Source organism: Mixophyes fleayi, unplaced genomic scaffold (assembly GCF_038048845.1).
Source record: "Mixophyes fleayi isolate aMixFle1 unplaced genomic scaffold, aMixFle1.hap1 Scaffold_41, whole genome shotgun sequence".
In the NCBI taxonomy this organism is placed as follows: domain Eukaryota; kingdom Metazoa; phylum Chordata; class Amphibia; order Anura; family Limnodynastidae; genus Mixophyes; species Mixophyes fleayi.
In genome coordinates this window covers 398431-416560 of record NW_027448083.1, presented here as the reverse complement: position 1 = coordinate 416560, position 18130 = coordinate 398431, and the positions used below count along the sequence as shown (strand labels likewise).

General features: G+C 43.6%; 1 protein-coding gene across 1 annotated transcript; it reads left to right on the top strand.

The window, feature by feature from the left end:
* The first annotated feature begins 8730 nt into the window (after window positions 1–8730).
* On the top strand, window positions 8731–15182 carry LOC142134189 (bifunctional glutamate/proline--tRNA ligase-like). The gene is made up of 5 exons (XM_075194518.1): window positions 8731–8769; window positions 11191–11383; window positions 12936–13107; window positions 14197–14430; window positions 15018–15182. Exons 1-5 carry the CDS (start codon window positions 8731–8733, stop codon window positions 15160–15162), a joined length of 783 nt encoding a protein of 260 aa, XP_075050619.1. The 3' UTR covers window positions 15163–15182.
* Window positions 15183–18130: the final 2948 nt, after the last annotated feature.

The following is an 18130-nucleotide window of genomic DNA, read 5'->3' as shown; positions in this document are numbered from 1 at the left end:
AGATAGCAGTCAGATTATTGACAGAGAATTTAACATGTTTATGAAAAGCATTTTCCCCAACTATCCCAAATATCTTCTGGTCTGGTACACACCTCTGCTAATAATATTCACAAATATATATTTATTTAAAGAAACTAACTTGTATTGCAGATTGTGTTCATATAACAGTTATGTCCGTGTTGTTTGCCCTTTAAATAATGTGTAAAACTAGACTGTGTTGCTATGATGTGCACACACACATGCCCCCTCTGTCCAGCAGCTTTACACATACACATGTCCCCTCTGCCCAGCAGCTTTACACATACACATGCCCCCCCCCCCCCCTTTGCCCAGTAGCTTTACACATACACATTCTCCCTCTCCAATACATTACCCCATCTTACTTTTTTTTCCCCCAGTGACAGTACAGGAACAGAAAGATTTCCAGAAGCTCATGCATGGTGCACCATGTGACTGCTGCAGCCACATGACCTGTGATGTTACAGGGTGAAGAGGATCTTGCCACTACCTACAGTGATTCTATGCCTGTGTGGTGTATGCAGAGGCTGTCACATCGGATACTACTCACTTCAGCCGCACAATCCATTCATAAAATACTGTACTACAAGCCGTAGTACAGTATTCTATGAATGAATGATGAGGCCACAGTGAGTAGTATGCAATGTGACAGTCCATGCACAGATCGCACAGGCTGTCCGCAAAGCATTTCTACTGGACCACCAGGCATAAAGAAGCAAAAAATAAAAATCTGTGGTGTGCAGCGCAGGTCCGGTCCCCTGGTGAGCTCGGGCCCTATATGCTAGTACCCCCCATACCCACCTGATTGTGGCCCTGCTAAGAGTAAAGCATCCTGAGACCCCATACATGTGTGGGGTTGCTTTTCAGCCAAGGGAGTGGGCTCACTCACAATTTTGCCTAAGAACACAGCCATGAATAAAGTATGGTACTAAAACATCCTCCAAGAGCAACTTCTCCCAACCATCCAAGAACAGTTTGGTGACGAACAATGCCTTTTCCAGCATGATGGAGCACCTTGCCATAAGGCAAAAGTGATAACTATGTGGCTCGGGGATCAAAACATCGAAATTTTGGGTCCATGGCCAGGAAACTCCCCAGTCTAAAAACACTGAAGCATCAAAACTTGTGTCATTGTTAAAACTTTTGGCCATAACTGTAGAGAGGCACACCCCTTGCTGCCAGCCAATCATAATCATTTTCCCACACTTGCTGCTTGTGATTGGTTGGTGCTTTGATTCCACATCAACAGAGACTAAATTGAATCTCTGTTGGAAAAAAAACAATCTGTTGTGGGGAAAAAACAGCTGGGGAGTTCCAGATAACTTTGCTCATTCATTTCAATAGACCCATTGATTTCAATGAACCATTCATTTCAATTGGGTATATACTTGTAGCACAGATGCGGCCTCCAAAATTTATACCATTAGTAGATTCCTCCGTCATATAACATGGATCACTATTTTCTTCACTATGTAATTTAATGATTAGCAAGAAAATTTTTTAAATTGAATCTCATATTGAATACAAGAGACATATTCAATAACTGGCTTGTTTCATCAGTGTTTATCATTCACATCAATGAAGCCTGATAAAAATCTAAGCTTCACATATTTAGGATATAATTTTTAATTATGTAAAATAAATCACAGAAGAAATTATTCAAATCACAAGGCAGATGGAGTACATTGCTATTAATGTGTTATCTCAATTAAAGTCTGAGCCTGCATACTTTTTTGAAAAATATTTTAAACATTTTTCTGGAAAAATTACAATTCTGCACCATTTATAAATACCTGATACAGCCTAAGTAAAGATTGTTACAGTGTATTTAAATACTTGTTTTGTTGTTCTCCCCAGTAAATTTTGCAAAAATATACCACTATAATTACAAATGCACTGGAACAGTGCTCTTCTAGAAAGATCTGATAGAATAATTTTGTTTCCCTTAGAAATGATAAAACTAGACAAACATAAATTGTGGTGGTCAAATTAGATAATATTTTGGGAATTTGGCTGTCAAGTCCTGTGCTAATTCAGTCCCTGAATTATAAGGGCACAGTCGTGCCCTTATATTAAGGTTACATCTAAAAAAACGTAATTTTCCCATAGGGAATTTGTGAGAGGGGGGGCATGGTGTTTGAGGGTCTACATTTTGAAAAGTATTAAAGCTAATAAATTGAAATTTGGCATTCGAATGGAGAACTGTCCACAGGTGCCGCATGTGAAATTTCAGAAAAAAAGAATAAAAAAATGAAAATTTAGGAACAATCTAAAGTTCAAAATCTGTCCTTTTTTTTCTACTTCCTGTTTCGCAAAAGTCGCAGTTTTTCTGTTTTTTTTGGGGGAGCGTAACTCAGTGTACAGGGCGTTTAAAGACACGCGGTAAGTTTTGTTAGAAAGCTGTGAGGGATGAGGAGTGCCTTTGAGGGTTCACAAGTAAAACATGCCCCATTTTAAAGATAGGGGATTTCAGATAACTTCATAACGTTGCGCATGTCTGATAGAGTCTTGTGCTGGGTGTACTGAAAATGGCTTCACTTGGGAGCACAAATATGGCTGTGCTTTCCCCACATACCGATTTTCTTTTGTAAACTGCAGACAAATTAGAGATATTTGTCGACTGAAGATTGGCTGGTTAGTGTTTTGGGACTAAGGGGGGACACATTGTACCAGACTTGCCAACTCTCCCGCATTTTGCGGGAGACTCCCGCATTTTGCGAGAGTCTCCCGGGCTCCCGGGCGAGTGTGGCAATCCCCCGCATCTGGATAATTCTGCCCACTTCCTAGTGAAGTGGGCAGAATTAAGTCCCAAACGCCGCGATTCCCGGTGAATCGCGGCGTTTGGCCCCGCCCCCCGCTGTCAAATGACGCATTTTGCGTCATCACGTCATGGGGGCAGGTCCAAAATGACGTCACTTGGAGCCCCGCCCCCCCCCCCCCCCGTCACGCCCACCTCCTCTGCAGGCTCCCGGATTTCACCAACAGAAAGTTGGTAAGTATGCATTGTACCATTTTTAGCCCTGTTGCCGCTCTTATTTTAAACGTTTAATCCCCCGTGTGATGCCAGAGGCGGCTGTTACAGAGTCCATTTTAAAGTTCCCGCCCCTCAGTGACATCAGTTAATTTATTCACTGCACATAGGCTGGGGGTGGGAAATTTAAAAGTGCTCTGTACAGCAAACCTGACTAGCTTGATATCTGCTGTACTGTGGGAACAGAGCGCTCCCCTGCCGGCACACCACTCCTCACATCTCCACTGCTATGACTCCGCTATATCTCAAGCATGTCTTTACTATTATATGTGCCTGCAGTGCAGCCCCAGCAGCAGGGACGGATTCAGGAGGGGGGGGCGATCGACCTCCCTAGCATACTGACAGGGGCACTCTGCCAGGATCGAAGTGCCTAAAGGTACTAAACACAAGCAAGATCACTATTCGTAACATCAGTTTATTCGCCCCCTCTCTCCTCCTCCCGCTGCCATCAGATCTCCGTCTTCTCCTCCCGCTGCCATCAGATCTCCCTCTCCTCCTCCCGCTGCCATCAGATCTCAGTCTCCAACTCCTCTTACCGATGCCATCTGATCCCCCTCTCCAACTCCTCTTGCCGCTGCCATCAGATCCCCCTCTCCTCCTCCCGCTGCCATCAGATCCCGCTTTCCGTCTCCTCCTCCCGCTGCCATCTGATCCCCCTGTCCAACTCCTCTTACCGCTGCCATCTGATCCCCCTCTCCATCTCCTCCTCCTCCAGGTGCTCCGGCTCGGTCAGCTCCTACATCTGCAGCGCTGTGTGCAGCAGCTCTGGGAGCCGGCCGGGTGACGCTGCTCCTGTGCGAGCACCCGGCGGTGTACACGGTGGGGGTCCGGCTGGCCCCCTCCTCGGCGGCGGAGGAGACCAAGATACAGGCACTGGGGTACGACTTCCAGGACTTATCATCTAGAAGCCAGCCAGCTGGTGTGCTGCTACATCTGGGGACCAGAGCCTGGGGTTGGAGACCGGGAGCAGAAAAGCAAGATTTGTGCTGTTGGTGAGAGGCTTGCTTGGCCCTATATCTATATTATATATACACATCTATATATACCTGCCAACTATGTATATATCTGCACCCATGTCCTTTCCCCCCGTGCAGCACCCATGTCCTCTCCCCCCCCCTGCAGCACCCATGTCCTCTCCTTTCCTGCAGCACCCATGTCCTCTCCCCCTCCCCTGCAGCACCCATGTCCTCTCTTCCTCCCCTGCAGCACCCATGTCCTCTCCCCCCCGCTGCAACACCCATGTCCTCACCCCCTGCAGCACCCATGTCCTGTTCCCCCCTCACCCTGCAGCACCCACGTCCTGTATCCCCCCCCCATGCAGCACCCACGTCCTGTCTATCCCCCTGCAGCACTCACGTCCTGTCTACCCCCCTGCAGCACTCATGTCCTCTCTCTCCCCCCCTGCAGCACCCATGTCCTCTCTCTCCCCCCTGCAGCACCCATGTCCTCTCTCTCCCCCCCCTGCAGCACCCATGTCCTCTCTCTCCCCCCCTGCAGCACCCATGTCCTGTCCCCCCCCCGCAGCACCCATGTCCTGTCCCCCCCCCCCGCAGCACCCATGTCCTGTCCCCCCCCTGTCTTGTGTTGTATTTGCTCTGTGTTGTACAGGGTCAGAGGATGGCTCTCTCTGTTGTGCAGGCGTCAGTGGATGGCTCCCTCTGTTGCGCAGTGGTCAGAGGATGGCTCTATGTATTGCGCAGGGGTCAGAGGATGGCTCTCTGTATTATGCAGGGGTCAGAGGGTGGCTCTATGTATTGCGCAGGGGTCAGAGGATGGCTCTCTGTGTTGTGCAAGGACCAGAGGATGGCTCTCTGTGTTGTGCAAGGACCAGAGGATGGCTCTCTGTGTTGTGCAAAGACCAGAGGATGGCTCTCTGTGTTGTGCAAGGACCAGAGGATGGCTCCTTGTGTTGTATATGGATATGTGAAGGCGCTACCTATTGTGCAGCGGTCAGATGAAGATTCTCTTTATTATGGGATTCTCTATCAAGTGTAGGGGTCACTAGAAGATTTTTTGTGTGGTGCAGGTTTCACTAAAAGGCTCTATTTTGTACAGCGATCGGAGAAGGCTCTTTGAATTGGAAAGTTGTCACTGGCGGTGCAGAGGTTGGAATGTGAGAGAATAGCTGGTGAGTTGGGTGGCATGTGAGGGAATAGCTAGTAGACATGGGGTAATGTGAGCGAAAAGCTGTTGGTTATGGAGGGGTGCTTTGCAGGAATCTTTCGGGACCAGATACTGTTTGGTGATGAGCTGTCACTCACCGGACTGTGAGTGCTACTTCTCGTGTATTTAGGAACCGTGGCCGTCCGCCATCCTGAGGGTCTGCGCATGTGCAGTCCTTTCAAGCCTTCAGTATCTGTTGCTTTTCATTAATTGGCTGATCAGGCAACACTCTCTATTTAAAGCACCTGTGGTCAATACCTCGTTGCCTGATCTTGGAGTCTCATTCCCATGAGCCTCTGAAGGTGTTCCTGTGTTTCCTCGTGTATTCAGCTCCTGCTGATTCCTGTTATTTCTATTGTGGTTTCCAGACCACTTCAACTCTCCTGTGTTCATCGTGTCTGCACCAGCTGATTCCTATCCGCTGCCTCCGTTGTTTCTACAGAGTTCCTACTCACTTCAACTCTCCTGTGTTCGTGTCTGCTCCAGCTGATTCCTATCCGCTGCCTCCGTTGTTTCTACAGAGTTCCTGCTCACCTCAACTCCCCGGTGTTCATCGTGTCTGCAGCTAGCCGATTCCTATCCGCTGCCTCCGTTGCTTCTAAAGAGTTCCAGCTCATCTCAACTCTCTTGTGTTCATTGGGTCAGCGCTCCGCTGCTTCCATCTCTGCTACTGGAGTTCAGACCGCCTCAACTCTCCCGTGTTCTTCATGTTCCAGTTCCATTTACTACTGCTTCCAGAGTATTGCCTCGTTCATGCTGGTTTACCTGCCGTGCGCTGCACCAACTTGATTACCGCTTCCACCTTCCAGTGGTCTCTCCTCCTGCCGGCCTTCAGCCGTTCAGGTATCCCTGCACGTCTCTCTGACAGCCTGCTCTCCTGAACCGCGGTATGCATACTTCTCATTGACTTTGCTTGTGTATTGCATATCTAGCTGGACTGAGTTGTGTTCTCCTCCGGAGTCCTCTATCCACTGAGACTATCGCTACCATTAACTTTGTTTTCTATTTGCCTGGATTGTTATTGTGACTTTGTATACTTTAGCAGTGCTGCTCTGTTATCATTGTATTGTGATATCATCGTGGGATCAAGTTTTGTGTGCCCGTGTATACTCTGCATAGCATTTGTCTCCTCGTGCCCCCCTTACATATATATTGCAGTGGTACAACTTGCTATATGCAGACCACTGATTCCTGTTCCCTGTGACACCAGTTTCAAGTATCCTCTCACATAGCAGTGGTACAACTTGCTATACGCAGACCACTGACTTCCCTGTTATCTACCTTCACCTGGATTCCATTCCTTCACCTAGACAGCGGTACAACTTGCTATACGCAGACCGCTGACTCTCACTACCTCCTCGCTACCTCTGGACATTCCTCCTCACTATAGCAGTGGTACAACTTGCTATACGCAGACCACTGACTATCCTCACGTTTCCTTGTCCATCTAGTTCCTCGTGTACAGTCATATACTCATTACCAGTGCTGCTAGTCATAGACTTTCCCAGAGCATTCTCTCACCTGCTGTTCCTCCTGTTCCGTTGTCACCCTGCTACCAGAGTACCTATTACCATCTATATTACTCTGGTAAGCCATCATCTGGTGATTTCCTGGGTAAAGACTCCTAGTGCCCGTGACATGAGCTATGTTCTGCAGATATCTTTTAGGAGCAGGCACAGTCTTGGAGGGAGAAATGCTCTACAGGGGTATGTCAGGAGCAAGTATTGGGCAAGTATTGGGCAGCACAGTGGCGTAGTGGTTAGCACGTCTGCCTCACAGCACTGGGGTCATGAGTTCAATTCCCGACCATGGCCTTATCTGTGTGGAGTTTGTATGTTCTCCCCGTGTTTGCGTGGTTTCCTCCGGGTGCTCCGGTTTCCTCCCACACTCCAAAAACATACTGGTAGGTTAATTGGCTGCTATCCAAATTGACGCTAGTCTCTCCCTCTCTGTCTGTCTCTGTCGTGTGTGTCTATATTAGACACACACTACGATAAAGCTAAACTAAGAAAATGTAATAGTACTGTATGTGTGTATTCCAGTGAACACACAAATCTGTGAATTAGCAGCTCCACCATTTTGTGAGTGACAGCAATCTCACTCCATGATAGTGCTGAATCTGCAGCTAACTGCAGGATGTGGTGGCATACCATGTCTGTATTGCTCAAGGAACATGTCCATTAAGGTTTCTGCCTTAAGCGTCGTAATTTCATTGCTTTTTGGAGTTTGAGTGGAAGAGTTTCAATAGTTTTCTTACATTTTAGATGGTGTGTAAGGAACCTTAATTGGACATGTTAAACCGTAAGGTTTTTTGTCTATGGAATTACTCTATGGTTGGTCCAAAAGTCTCATATGCTCTGAGATCTTCACCGTTTGCATGCAGGGGTTATCGTTTGGGATCACACCTTTTTTCAAACATGGATGGCTATTGTGCTGCGACAGACACAGTGTTTCTCATGCCACCTGACACCACTGCTGAATTTGAACTGCCAATTCTGGGTTGCAGCAATGCAGTTTCTGAACAGTGAACCACATACTCCGTTAATAACCTGCTGCATCCTTTGCAAACCTGCATCAGGGAATGGCCAAATGACCTGCTGCTAGTAATTAGCTGCCAACATCTGAGGCTTATTTCAGGCCTATATAATAAGCTTCTTTGGAATAACGCCTGACAGTTTATTGAACTTCTCTCTTGGAATCAGTACTACAGATTTTATTGTTATCAGGCTGTCTTTCTGTGTTTGACCCTTGTTTCTAAGGCGACTACCTTCTCTGGCTTTGACCCCTAGCTCTCGGAAAACTACCTTCTCTGGTTTTTGTCCCTTGGTTGTTGGAGGATTACTTTCTTTGATTCTGTATTGCTTACTAATCCCTGGACTTGTTACTAGCTGAATCCATAGATTCGTCCTCTGTATTAAGAGTACAGTACAACTTCTCACTAAAGACTGTTCTTGTGTGTTGTTACTTCTACTGCAACGCAACCAATATTTACAAACATACATCCTAGATTCCTGACATAGGACTAGAGCTAAACTGCCAGACCTCTATTGGTGTCACAGGGCTTCTTTCGAAAGATAACCGAACACAAGAAGCAATTACCACTGGACTACATATTTCAACATGCCCTATAATGATTCTATCAATTTTTGTCAATTTTGCAGTTGTTTTCAGGCAACACAAGCTGCAATATTAGGCCAATTAACGGATATCAACAGCCATGACACTGTTCATGTGACCAGCATGGCTCAATACTTGGGCCTATTCAAGTTGAGATCATCAGTAGTCTAAGACCCAATACTGGTATGGTGAATTGAAGCTGTATGGGCTTCAAATTAATTCTTATTCTTACAAGTCATACAGTTTTGCAGCATGTTACACAACTGAATTAAATTCATGAAAGCGAGCCCATTACCGTTTTATTGAATGTAAAATATATGGTGAGTGCGCTCCTCGCTTATTGCGGATATAGTTTCTGTGAGTGCTCCCGCTTATTGCTGATATAGTTTCTGTGAGTCCCCATGGTCCAGACCTCGTTTGAACACATTGGGATGAATTTGGTAGGCCCTTTAGAGAAACTAGCCAGTGGCCATCAGTACGCACTGATCATAGTGGACTATGCCACTAAGTATTCCGAGGCTATATCTTTTCATAATATAAAATCCTGCACAATAGAAAAAGAACGCCTTCTCTAATGCACCAGGTTGGGTCTTCCATTAAACACATATAGCATACATCTACATCCTCCTTTTTAGAACAAAGTAGCAATCAATAGGTGTGTGGGTGCAAGACAATGTGACAGGTGTTGGATGTGGGAACAGTGTGCAAGTGAAAATACATAAGAACTGGTGTTGCTGAAAATTACATAACAAAGTCCTGGAATTTAGTATTAGGCCTGGAGATTCTACCAGACCTAGTGATGAAGAAAGGGGGTAGTGATGTGTCAAGTGGATGGCAGTGATGTCACTTCCATCAAACACATATAGCATACATCTACAGAGGTCATCTTCCATTGTACCTGCCAAAGTGTCTAATAATGGTCCAATCAATGTCACTGGATTACAGTATTGGGGCTGTTTAGGGACTATACATGCTGCAGCAACGGGACAATTGCCAATATTGTTGCAGATATTGCAGCAGGTGTGGCCAGCAAAAGAGCATTATACTGTAAAACAACTTTGACTATTATACATATTGTGCAATAGTTCACTTTTTGTGGTGGGACAGTCCCAATTTCCACATATGAGAAGGGAGGAGCTTCGTTTTTTGTGGCTGAGAATCGTTGTTTGTGTATACAGTGGGGAGGATCAGGGCAAGGATTAAGTGGACAGGAACATAGGCCAAAATGTCACTATTTTTCAAATGGTACATGCTGGGAGGTATGTTATATGACAGCCAGAACGTGGATAATCTCCATAGGACAACCAGGTTAATAGTGATAGAGGGTAAGAATATATATATATATATACACAAACACACACATATATGTATTCAAGTTAACCCGTGCATGATACTCATGCATTCTTGTCAAATCAAGCTACTTAAGGTGTTAAAAAGGTTCTTGTCATGCATTTGGGCCATAGCCCAGGCCTCAACCACCAACCACTCCCCACTGTCACCCCCGGCAACCACTCACAACTGTCACTTCTCCTTCAAGAAATATATATATATTTTTTTTAAATCTTTATAAACACTTTTAACAATTAACAAATTAAATTAACAAATTAAAAACATCTTAGTATACCAAATTTCAGCCCTTTCTGAATTTTTTTCCACACACACTAAGAATTTAGTAGGTCAGTGTATAACTCCGCCCAGCAGGTGGCGCTGCAGCTTGGTTTTATTTTTTCCACACACACACAGACAGACTAACACACGCCACTAGACATTTATATTATAGAATCTTACCCTCTACCACTATTAACCCGATGCTGTAACCTATAGCAACCAGTCACATTCGATTCTTTCATCTATTTGGTTGCTATGAGCACTACTCCTATTCTCTGCTATGCATGCTAAACAAAACTAAAATGCATGTGTTACAGCAGACGGCAGCAAAATACTATTTAGGTTAATTGATGATGTGATGTATATCTGTGATGGGCAACATGCTGTATTATCAGATTTGTTTGTTATGGTTTGTAACACTCCTTAAAAATGACTGCTGATATATTATTACAGATAGGTGTCTCTTTATTTAATTGAATGTATTGTTTTAACTTATTACTGAGATTAAGGGTAATGTGTGGCCCTTTTTAAGGTTATAGGGCCACCCATGCGGCCCCAGATGTGTATCAGGTTGCCTATCACTGACATATATGATGTCCATGAATTTTAATAAAATACAGTAATGCTAAGCATTTATATATCCTAGATCATATTACATATAAGCCAGGTTAGAATCCCACCATCACTTAATTCATAATTAACTCCTTAAGGACAGTAACAAAACTACTGGGCTTAAATCAATATTAGGAAGAACTGGATATCTTTACAATACAATATGGGCAATACTGACAAAAGCTCAAGTTAATTGCATGAAACTCTGTTACAAATTGTATTGTGATAATTGCTATTCAGTTAATGAGCAGTGATATCATCACTTCAGTATTCAGTAATACAACCCCTGTATGGTGAGGAATAATAATATACCGCTTGCTGTACATTGTCCATGAGATTGCTTCTCATGGGGGCATATTCAATTGTCCGCGTTACTTGCGGCGTTATTACGGTAATTCTACCCCAGATTTCAGCTCGGGGAGCTGCGAGCAGAAAGGCGGCATTAAAGGTACCGTAATAACGGTAATAGTGTGCTAGCCGCGTTACTTTTGCGAGTAACGCAGACAATTGAATATGCCCCATAGTTTCCTATTTAGTCTTGTAGTTCCTGAATATCCAGGCTGAGCTGTATCTAACAGAGATTTCTGCATCCAGACTGCTGAGATAATGTTCAGTGATGTTTTGTGGTTGTGTTGTCTCAGGTTATTCTGGAGGATGTCTCCATGCTTCAGATCAAGCCGGATCAGTTCACGTACACCTCTGATCACTTTGAGAAGATCATTCAGTATGCAGAGAATCTCATCCGGGAGGGAAAGGCTTATGTGGATGACACGCCCGCTGAACAGATGAAATCAGAACGTGAACAGAGAATAGAGTCCAAACACAGGAGTAACAGTAAGGAACGGTTATAACCACGTTTCTGACCCCTCCAAAGCACCACGCTAGGGGCCATCTTTTATCTCACACCGTCAGGTTGCTGTTGGATCCAGCATCTGTCATGCATACTGTACCAGTTGGCACCAAGAAAGACAGGAGACCGATTAAAGTCCAGCTAAGAATAGCACACTAGATACAAATTCATTACTGAAACTCTAAAAATTTGGCAAGAGTATGTATCATTGACTCAGAATTTAACCCATGGGTGCTTCAGTCATTGTTTGTTACACGGATTTCTAAATTCCAATTTTTGGTTTTATTCATTGACCTCCTGAATTATCATTGCTCTATGTACTGAATATGATAGGGATGCATTGAATTATACTAGGTTGTATTGGTAGCATGCCAACGATTGTTCTATAGCATGCCAGGTTTTAAGATAATCTGTCTTTAAGCTGTCCTGTTATCATTACACCTCCATGAGGAAAGTACTGGACTGCCACTCACCTGAAGCTGAAGTGTAGGACATATTGGCTTTAAATTATTTGCTCTTATGCTTCCTAGCAGAATGTAGTGGTACTGTCTAGAGCTTTCCTGACACATTCTAGTAGAATGTAGTGGTACTGTCTAGAGCTCTCCTGACACACTCTAGTAGAATGTAGTAATACTATCTCAGGGTCTCCTGACACACTCTAGTAGAATGTAGTGATACTATCTCAGGGTCTCCTGACACACTCTAGTAGAATGTAGTGATACTATCTCAGGGTCTCCTGACACACTCTAGTAGAATGTAGTGATACTATCTCAGGGTCTCCTGACACACTCTAGTAGAATGTAGTGATACTATCTCAGGGTCTCCTGACACACTCTAGTAGAATGTAGTGATACTATCTCAGGGTCTCCTGACACACTCTAGTAGAATGTAGTGATACTATCTCAGGGTCTCCTGACACACTCTAGTAGAATGTAGTGATACTATCTCAGAGTCTCCTGACACACTCTAGTAGAATGTAGTGATACTGTATCGGGGTCTCCTGACACACTCTAGTAGAATGTAGTGATACTATCTCAGGGTCTCCTGACACACTCTAGTAGAATGTAGTGATACTGTATCGGGGTCTCCTGACACACTAGTAGAATGTAGTGATACTGTATCGGGGTCTCCTGACACTCTAGTAGAATGTAGTGAAACTGTATCGGGGGTCTCCTGACACTCTAGTAGAATGTAGTGATACTGTATCGGTGGTCTCCTGACACTCTAGTAGAATGTAGTGATACTGTATCGGGGTCTCCTGACACTCTAGTAGAATGTAGTGATACTGTATCGGGGTCTCCTGACACACTAGTAGAATGTAGTGATACTGTATCGGGGTCTCCTGACACACTAGTAGAATGTAGTGGTACGATCTCAGGGACTCCTGAACCAGATTACACCCTCTGGTTGTTCTAGTCTCTGTAACCCCCCCATTTATGTATTGAAAATATTTGGGTACCCTTTGGAAGAATTCTGGTTTGAGTGTACTGTCAGGGATAACCCGCATCAGACAGATATATGTGCTTGCATTTACAGCGGTAGAGAAGAACCAGCAGATGTGGGAAGAAATGAAAAGGGGCTCACAGTTTGGCCAGACCTGCTGTCTCCGGGCTAAAATTGACATGAACTCCAATAACGGTTGCATGCGGGACCCTACGTTATTCCGCTGTAAGACTCAGCCACATCCACGGACCGGAAGCAAGTACAAGTAAGTGTGAGACGAGCGATGTTACATACATGATGCTCAGTGACTGAACGGGGGTTTAGTTGAAAATCTGCTTTCTGAAGTAGTCAAACTTTTGAGTCCTGATAATTATATTTATCTTGGAATTTTTATAGGCTTGTAAAGGAACATTTACTCCTTTATTCTCGTGTTGCATTTGGGGAGCAGTCTTATTGTTGGCAAAGCATGAGCTGTGTGACTGTTATTGTGGCCGCATCCTCAGTGCCTGAGCCCGGATCTCACTCTATTCTCTTTGGGACTGTAGATGGTTTATAACCTGAACCATGAACTGTAAAACCGCTTTCTCCACAATCATGAAGATTTTTAAATACTAAAGGTTTCATACATAATATATATCCAGATATCTGCAATCTGGATGTTCAGATATCCACCTTTTTTAGAAACTAGTTTTTTGTCTTTTTACTTGTTTAATTTCTTGCAATGGATTTGGGTGATACAATGTGCCTCCTTGGAGCTCATTGTGCGAGAGTGGGATCACTGACAAGGAGGTTGGAATTGATATAAAAAAAAATAATTATTCCAGATTTGAGAAATAATATACAACAGTTGATCATATGCCAAGTTCCTCTCCAGCAGCTTTGGCTGTACTTTACATAATACAACCTTAGTACACTACTAACGCTACTAAGCAATATTACAGGGAAAGAGCAGTTATGACTTAAGACAGTAGATGGCAGTAGCGCTAAATCGAACAATGTTGAAGGCTGAACAATACAGAATATAATACACTGTGTAATATTCATGGGGTCAATGATTTCCTATAGTAATAGATGGATCTGGCACCTCCTGTCTTGTATCAGTTACTGATCAATAAGGAGTATCATTACTAACGACTTATTAGAAAGAATTACTTAGTCCTGATGGGCCTTCTCATGACATTATATTGAACTAGGTCATTGCTCTTATAGACATTACATACTGTGCATTAGTTTTTCAATTTCTAAATCATTAATCTTGTGTCTTCATGAAATATAATATTATATGGATGCCCAATTCCCCACAACTGCACCTCCATTAACCTCTGTATATTCTGTGTCATGTTCTCCTCTCCAGCATCTATCCCACATATGACTTTGCCTGCCCCATAGTGGACAGTTTAGAGGGTGTCACACATGCCCTACGAACCACAGAATATCATGACCGGGACGAGCAGTTCTACTGGATCATAGACGTGCTGGGAATCAGGAAGCCCTATATCTGGGAGTACAGCCGTCTGAACCTCAACAACACTGTACTGTCTAAGAGGAGACTCACCTGGTTTGTCAACGAGGGCCTTGTGGATGGCTGGTATGTGTGAAACTGGGTTTCATTTGCTGGAACCATAGTCCCAGCAACTGTTTTTGCTTTTTCTTTTCAGTGTGCATGCAAAATTATATTAGTTGTTCAGCTTTTTTTTATTTTTTAGCCTTGTTTCTAATACTCCGTTCAGGTTTTGTAAAACCTGTATACTCCCTACTCATATTTGCAGCCATCAGTTTGTTAAAGAGCATCAGTCGCCAATGGAGACAGGATCCAGCCACTTTCTGGACTGAACTCCTGCGGATTAGGACACTGTGACACTACTGAGGCACAAATATCTCTGAGAATGCAATCTATTCATTAGGAACCGGCGGCATTATGGAGTCCACGATTATTCTTGAGAAAGCAGCTTCCTAGTTCATTAGGAAATAATGATATCATGCAGTTATAGGCTGCGTTTTCCTTTGTTTCACCTTAATTGACTGTTTCCGTTGTTTAAGTGATGGGTGCGTTTTAAGACCATTCCGTTATACTAAAGAACATATTTTAATAAAGTAGAAACTATATCTGAAATGGTGTAGATTAATGGTGCAAGTCTTATAACCACTACATATATACTTCATATCATTTCTCAGGGATGATCCCAGGTTCCCAACTGTGCGCGGCGTCCTCAGAAGAGGCATGACGGTGGAGGGGCTGAAGCAGTTTATAGCCGCCCAGGTCAGTCCTTGGATCAAATATACTAAGCAATATTACAGGGAAAGACAAGTTATGATTTAAGACAGTAGATGGCAGTAGCGCTAAATCGAACAGTGTTGAAGGTTGAACAATACACAATATAATACTTTCGACCATTGTGGCATTATACACACTAACCTGACTTCCGACCGAACGGTTGTATGTCGGCTGATTGGCCCGATGATTGGATGAAAAAGCTCCAGTGTGTACCTAGCCTAAGTCTGTGAAAATAATTAAATTAATAAATGCAACATGACATGGCAATCCTCTCACAGGGATTCCTCCAATTGTATTGAGGAAACAGGCTCCACTTGTGTTCTGAAACCATTTAATTAAACTGTACTTTAGTACACATGTGTCTGAACAGGTTTAAATGTTTCACCACAGCTAAATTTCTCTAGCATGAAATTCAATCCTCAAGTATCCAGCATCACGGCTTCTACAGCGGATACTGGAGGCAAAATCAACATTAAACAGCAGTTGCTAGAAAGCAACATATTGCCAAACCTTATTTATTTTTTTATCATACCATGGAAACAAATAGCAACAGCCTAAATAAAAAAGTGCTGAATAAGGAACATCCTCTTTTGAAGCGACATCGTGGATTCGTCTTTTTCAAAGCGTGTATGATAAACCAGATTTTAAACTATTATTCGTCACACATTTGATGTGCAGTTCTGAAGTCTTGCAAAAAATAAGAAATATTAAGTATAGATTGTGAATTAAAAATGATTAAAAAAAATTTAATAAATGTTTCACGTTTTCTTTCTTTTTGATTCACAATCTATACTTAATATTTCTTATTTTTTGCAAGACTTCAGAACTTTGCCCATTTCCTGTGCTGACAGGAAGATTTCTTCCATTGACATTATTATATCCATTTCTTGACACATTGTGAATATATGGGTCAAGTAAATGGATTTCATTATGTCAATAGAAGAATCTTCTTGTCAGCATCAGATTGTTATGACAAGTAACCAGCCCCCACAGTCCTCTCAGAACTGCAATAGGAACTCACCTGCTTAATGGCTGTAGGCTTCTCCCCATTTTCTTTGAACAGCTCCTCCCGGCAGCCGCTCCTCCAGCTCTACAACACGCACAGCGTTGCCGTGTCTTTAATGAATGCAACACTTAGAAGTGCATAGAACCATGTGTCTCGGCTCTCAGCAGTTTTTGTAGCTTGCAGGGCTTTGACACATCCTGTAATGTAGAGGACGAGCACAGCAGGCATCAGGGCCTACCGGGAAATTCCCCGGTACCACAGTGGCCCAGTTCTACTCTGCACATAAGCACACACTCTAAGGTAATTTTTAACCTATTGGTATGGAGAACTGAGAAACCCATGCAAACACAAGTATAACATAAAACCACACAGATAGGGCCCTGGTTAGGTTTTGAGCTCATGACCCGAGCACTGTGAGGCAGCAATGCTAACTACTGTGCCACCTATTCCTAATTCATGTCTCCTGCTGTGTCTTGCTGACCCTGTGCCTGGACCTGATTACACTGTTTGCCTGCCACTGATCCTGTACCTGGACCTGATTATGCTACCTGCCTGCCACTGATCCTGTACCTGGACCTGATTATGCTACCTGCCTGCCACTTAACTCTTGTGTTTGGATCTATTTTCTCTGGCTGTTACCCTCTGTCTGGCCATCATCGTCGGCCAGCATTTCCTTGACTCCAGCACATTTGGACAACCACCTGTGAGAGACTAGTACTATTTAGTTTATTGTGTCACCAATTACACTTCTGCCAAGGAGTTGCGCTGCAGACAAGATACTGATACAACGTGGTTAAGTCCTGGGGACAGCTGAGTAACAGTGAGTATATATAAACTCTATGGTAAAGGGGTTCCTATGGATGAACATCATGATTAGCTTGGTTCTAATATCTTCTCTCAGCGCAGACCAACCCTGGCCTTACAGGGAATATATCTTTATTTTTCTTTAAGCTACACTGAGCTTTTTGCAATTCATGTTCGGATTTCATGCCACATTTCCTTCCCCTACATCAGTTCCCCATTACTGGTGCCAGAATTGTGTGCTATAGAAGTGAGATTGTGCCTTTTATGTTGGCCATATATGTGCCAGGGGCCATAACTGCTCGAGGGTAGGTGCAAGTACATGGCGATGATGGTGACAGTCGCCAGCACTAGCTAGCCACTTCTGATTGGCTGACTGCGAATATTTTACAATCATTGGTATGTGATAAGGAATAGTATATATTCTCCAAATGGCAAATGTGTTTTTCACTATGAAAACAAATATTAACAAACTTTTTTTGTGCATATGACCTGGTTGTGTGTATGTGTATGTGGGTGCATGTATGTCTGATGTGAGTCTGCTGTAAACCTGGAGTATATGCTACATGTAGAGATGGACGCACCTTGAGATGTCTACCACTCAGCATATTATTATTATTAGGTATTCCCTGTGATCGGTAAGTGCTTGCTGATATATATATATATCTATATACTTGAGTGTGTGTGTGTTCCCGGCCCGCTACAGTACCTTTGGTTTACCAGATGTGCTGCTCTTGTGGATTTTGAGACTTCGTATCTCACGTGCAGGAGTTCACATTCCTGTCCATCACCTGCACCTGCCCCACTGCTCTTATACCCGCCCCAAACATTGCGCATTACTGGCCATTAATGGTTGTTCTTTTGATCCTGTGTGTTGATTGTCGGTTTCCAGTATCTGCTCCTGTGCATCCCTGGCTCTACTGATTATCACCTTTTCTGCATTTTCCCAGCATCAGTTGACTACCACCTGCTGGTATCATCAGTTATCATCCACATTGTGAGTGTCCTTGGTTCCTGCATAACCAGTATTAGTTTAGAGAATAATTTATTTCACCAGCCACACCCAGATTGTGTGTTTTATTACCTGGACTGAGTGTTGTTCATTTACTGCATCCTTGGATTCTATTTTGTTTTGCTACTAGTGTTAATCTTGCACTAAATTATTACATTCTTCCACAGCTACATGACTCATTTTGCTATCTTTGC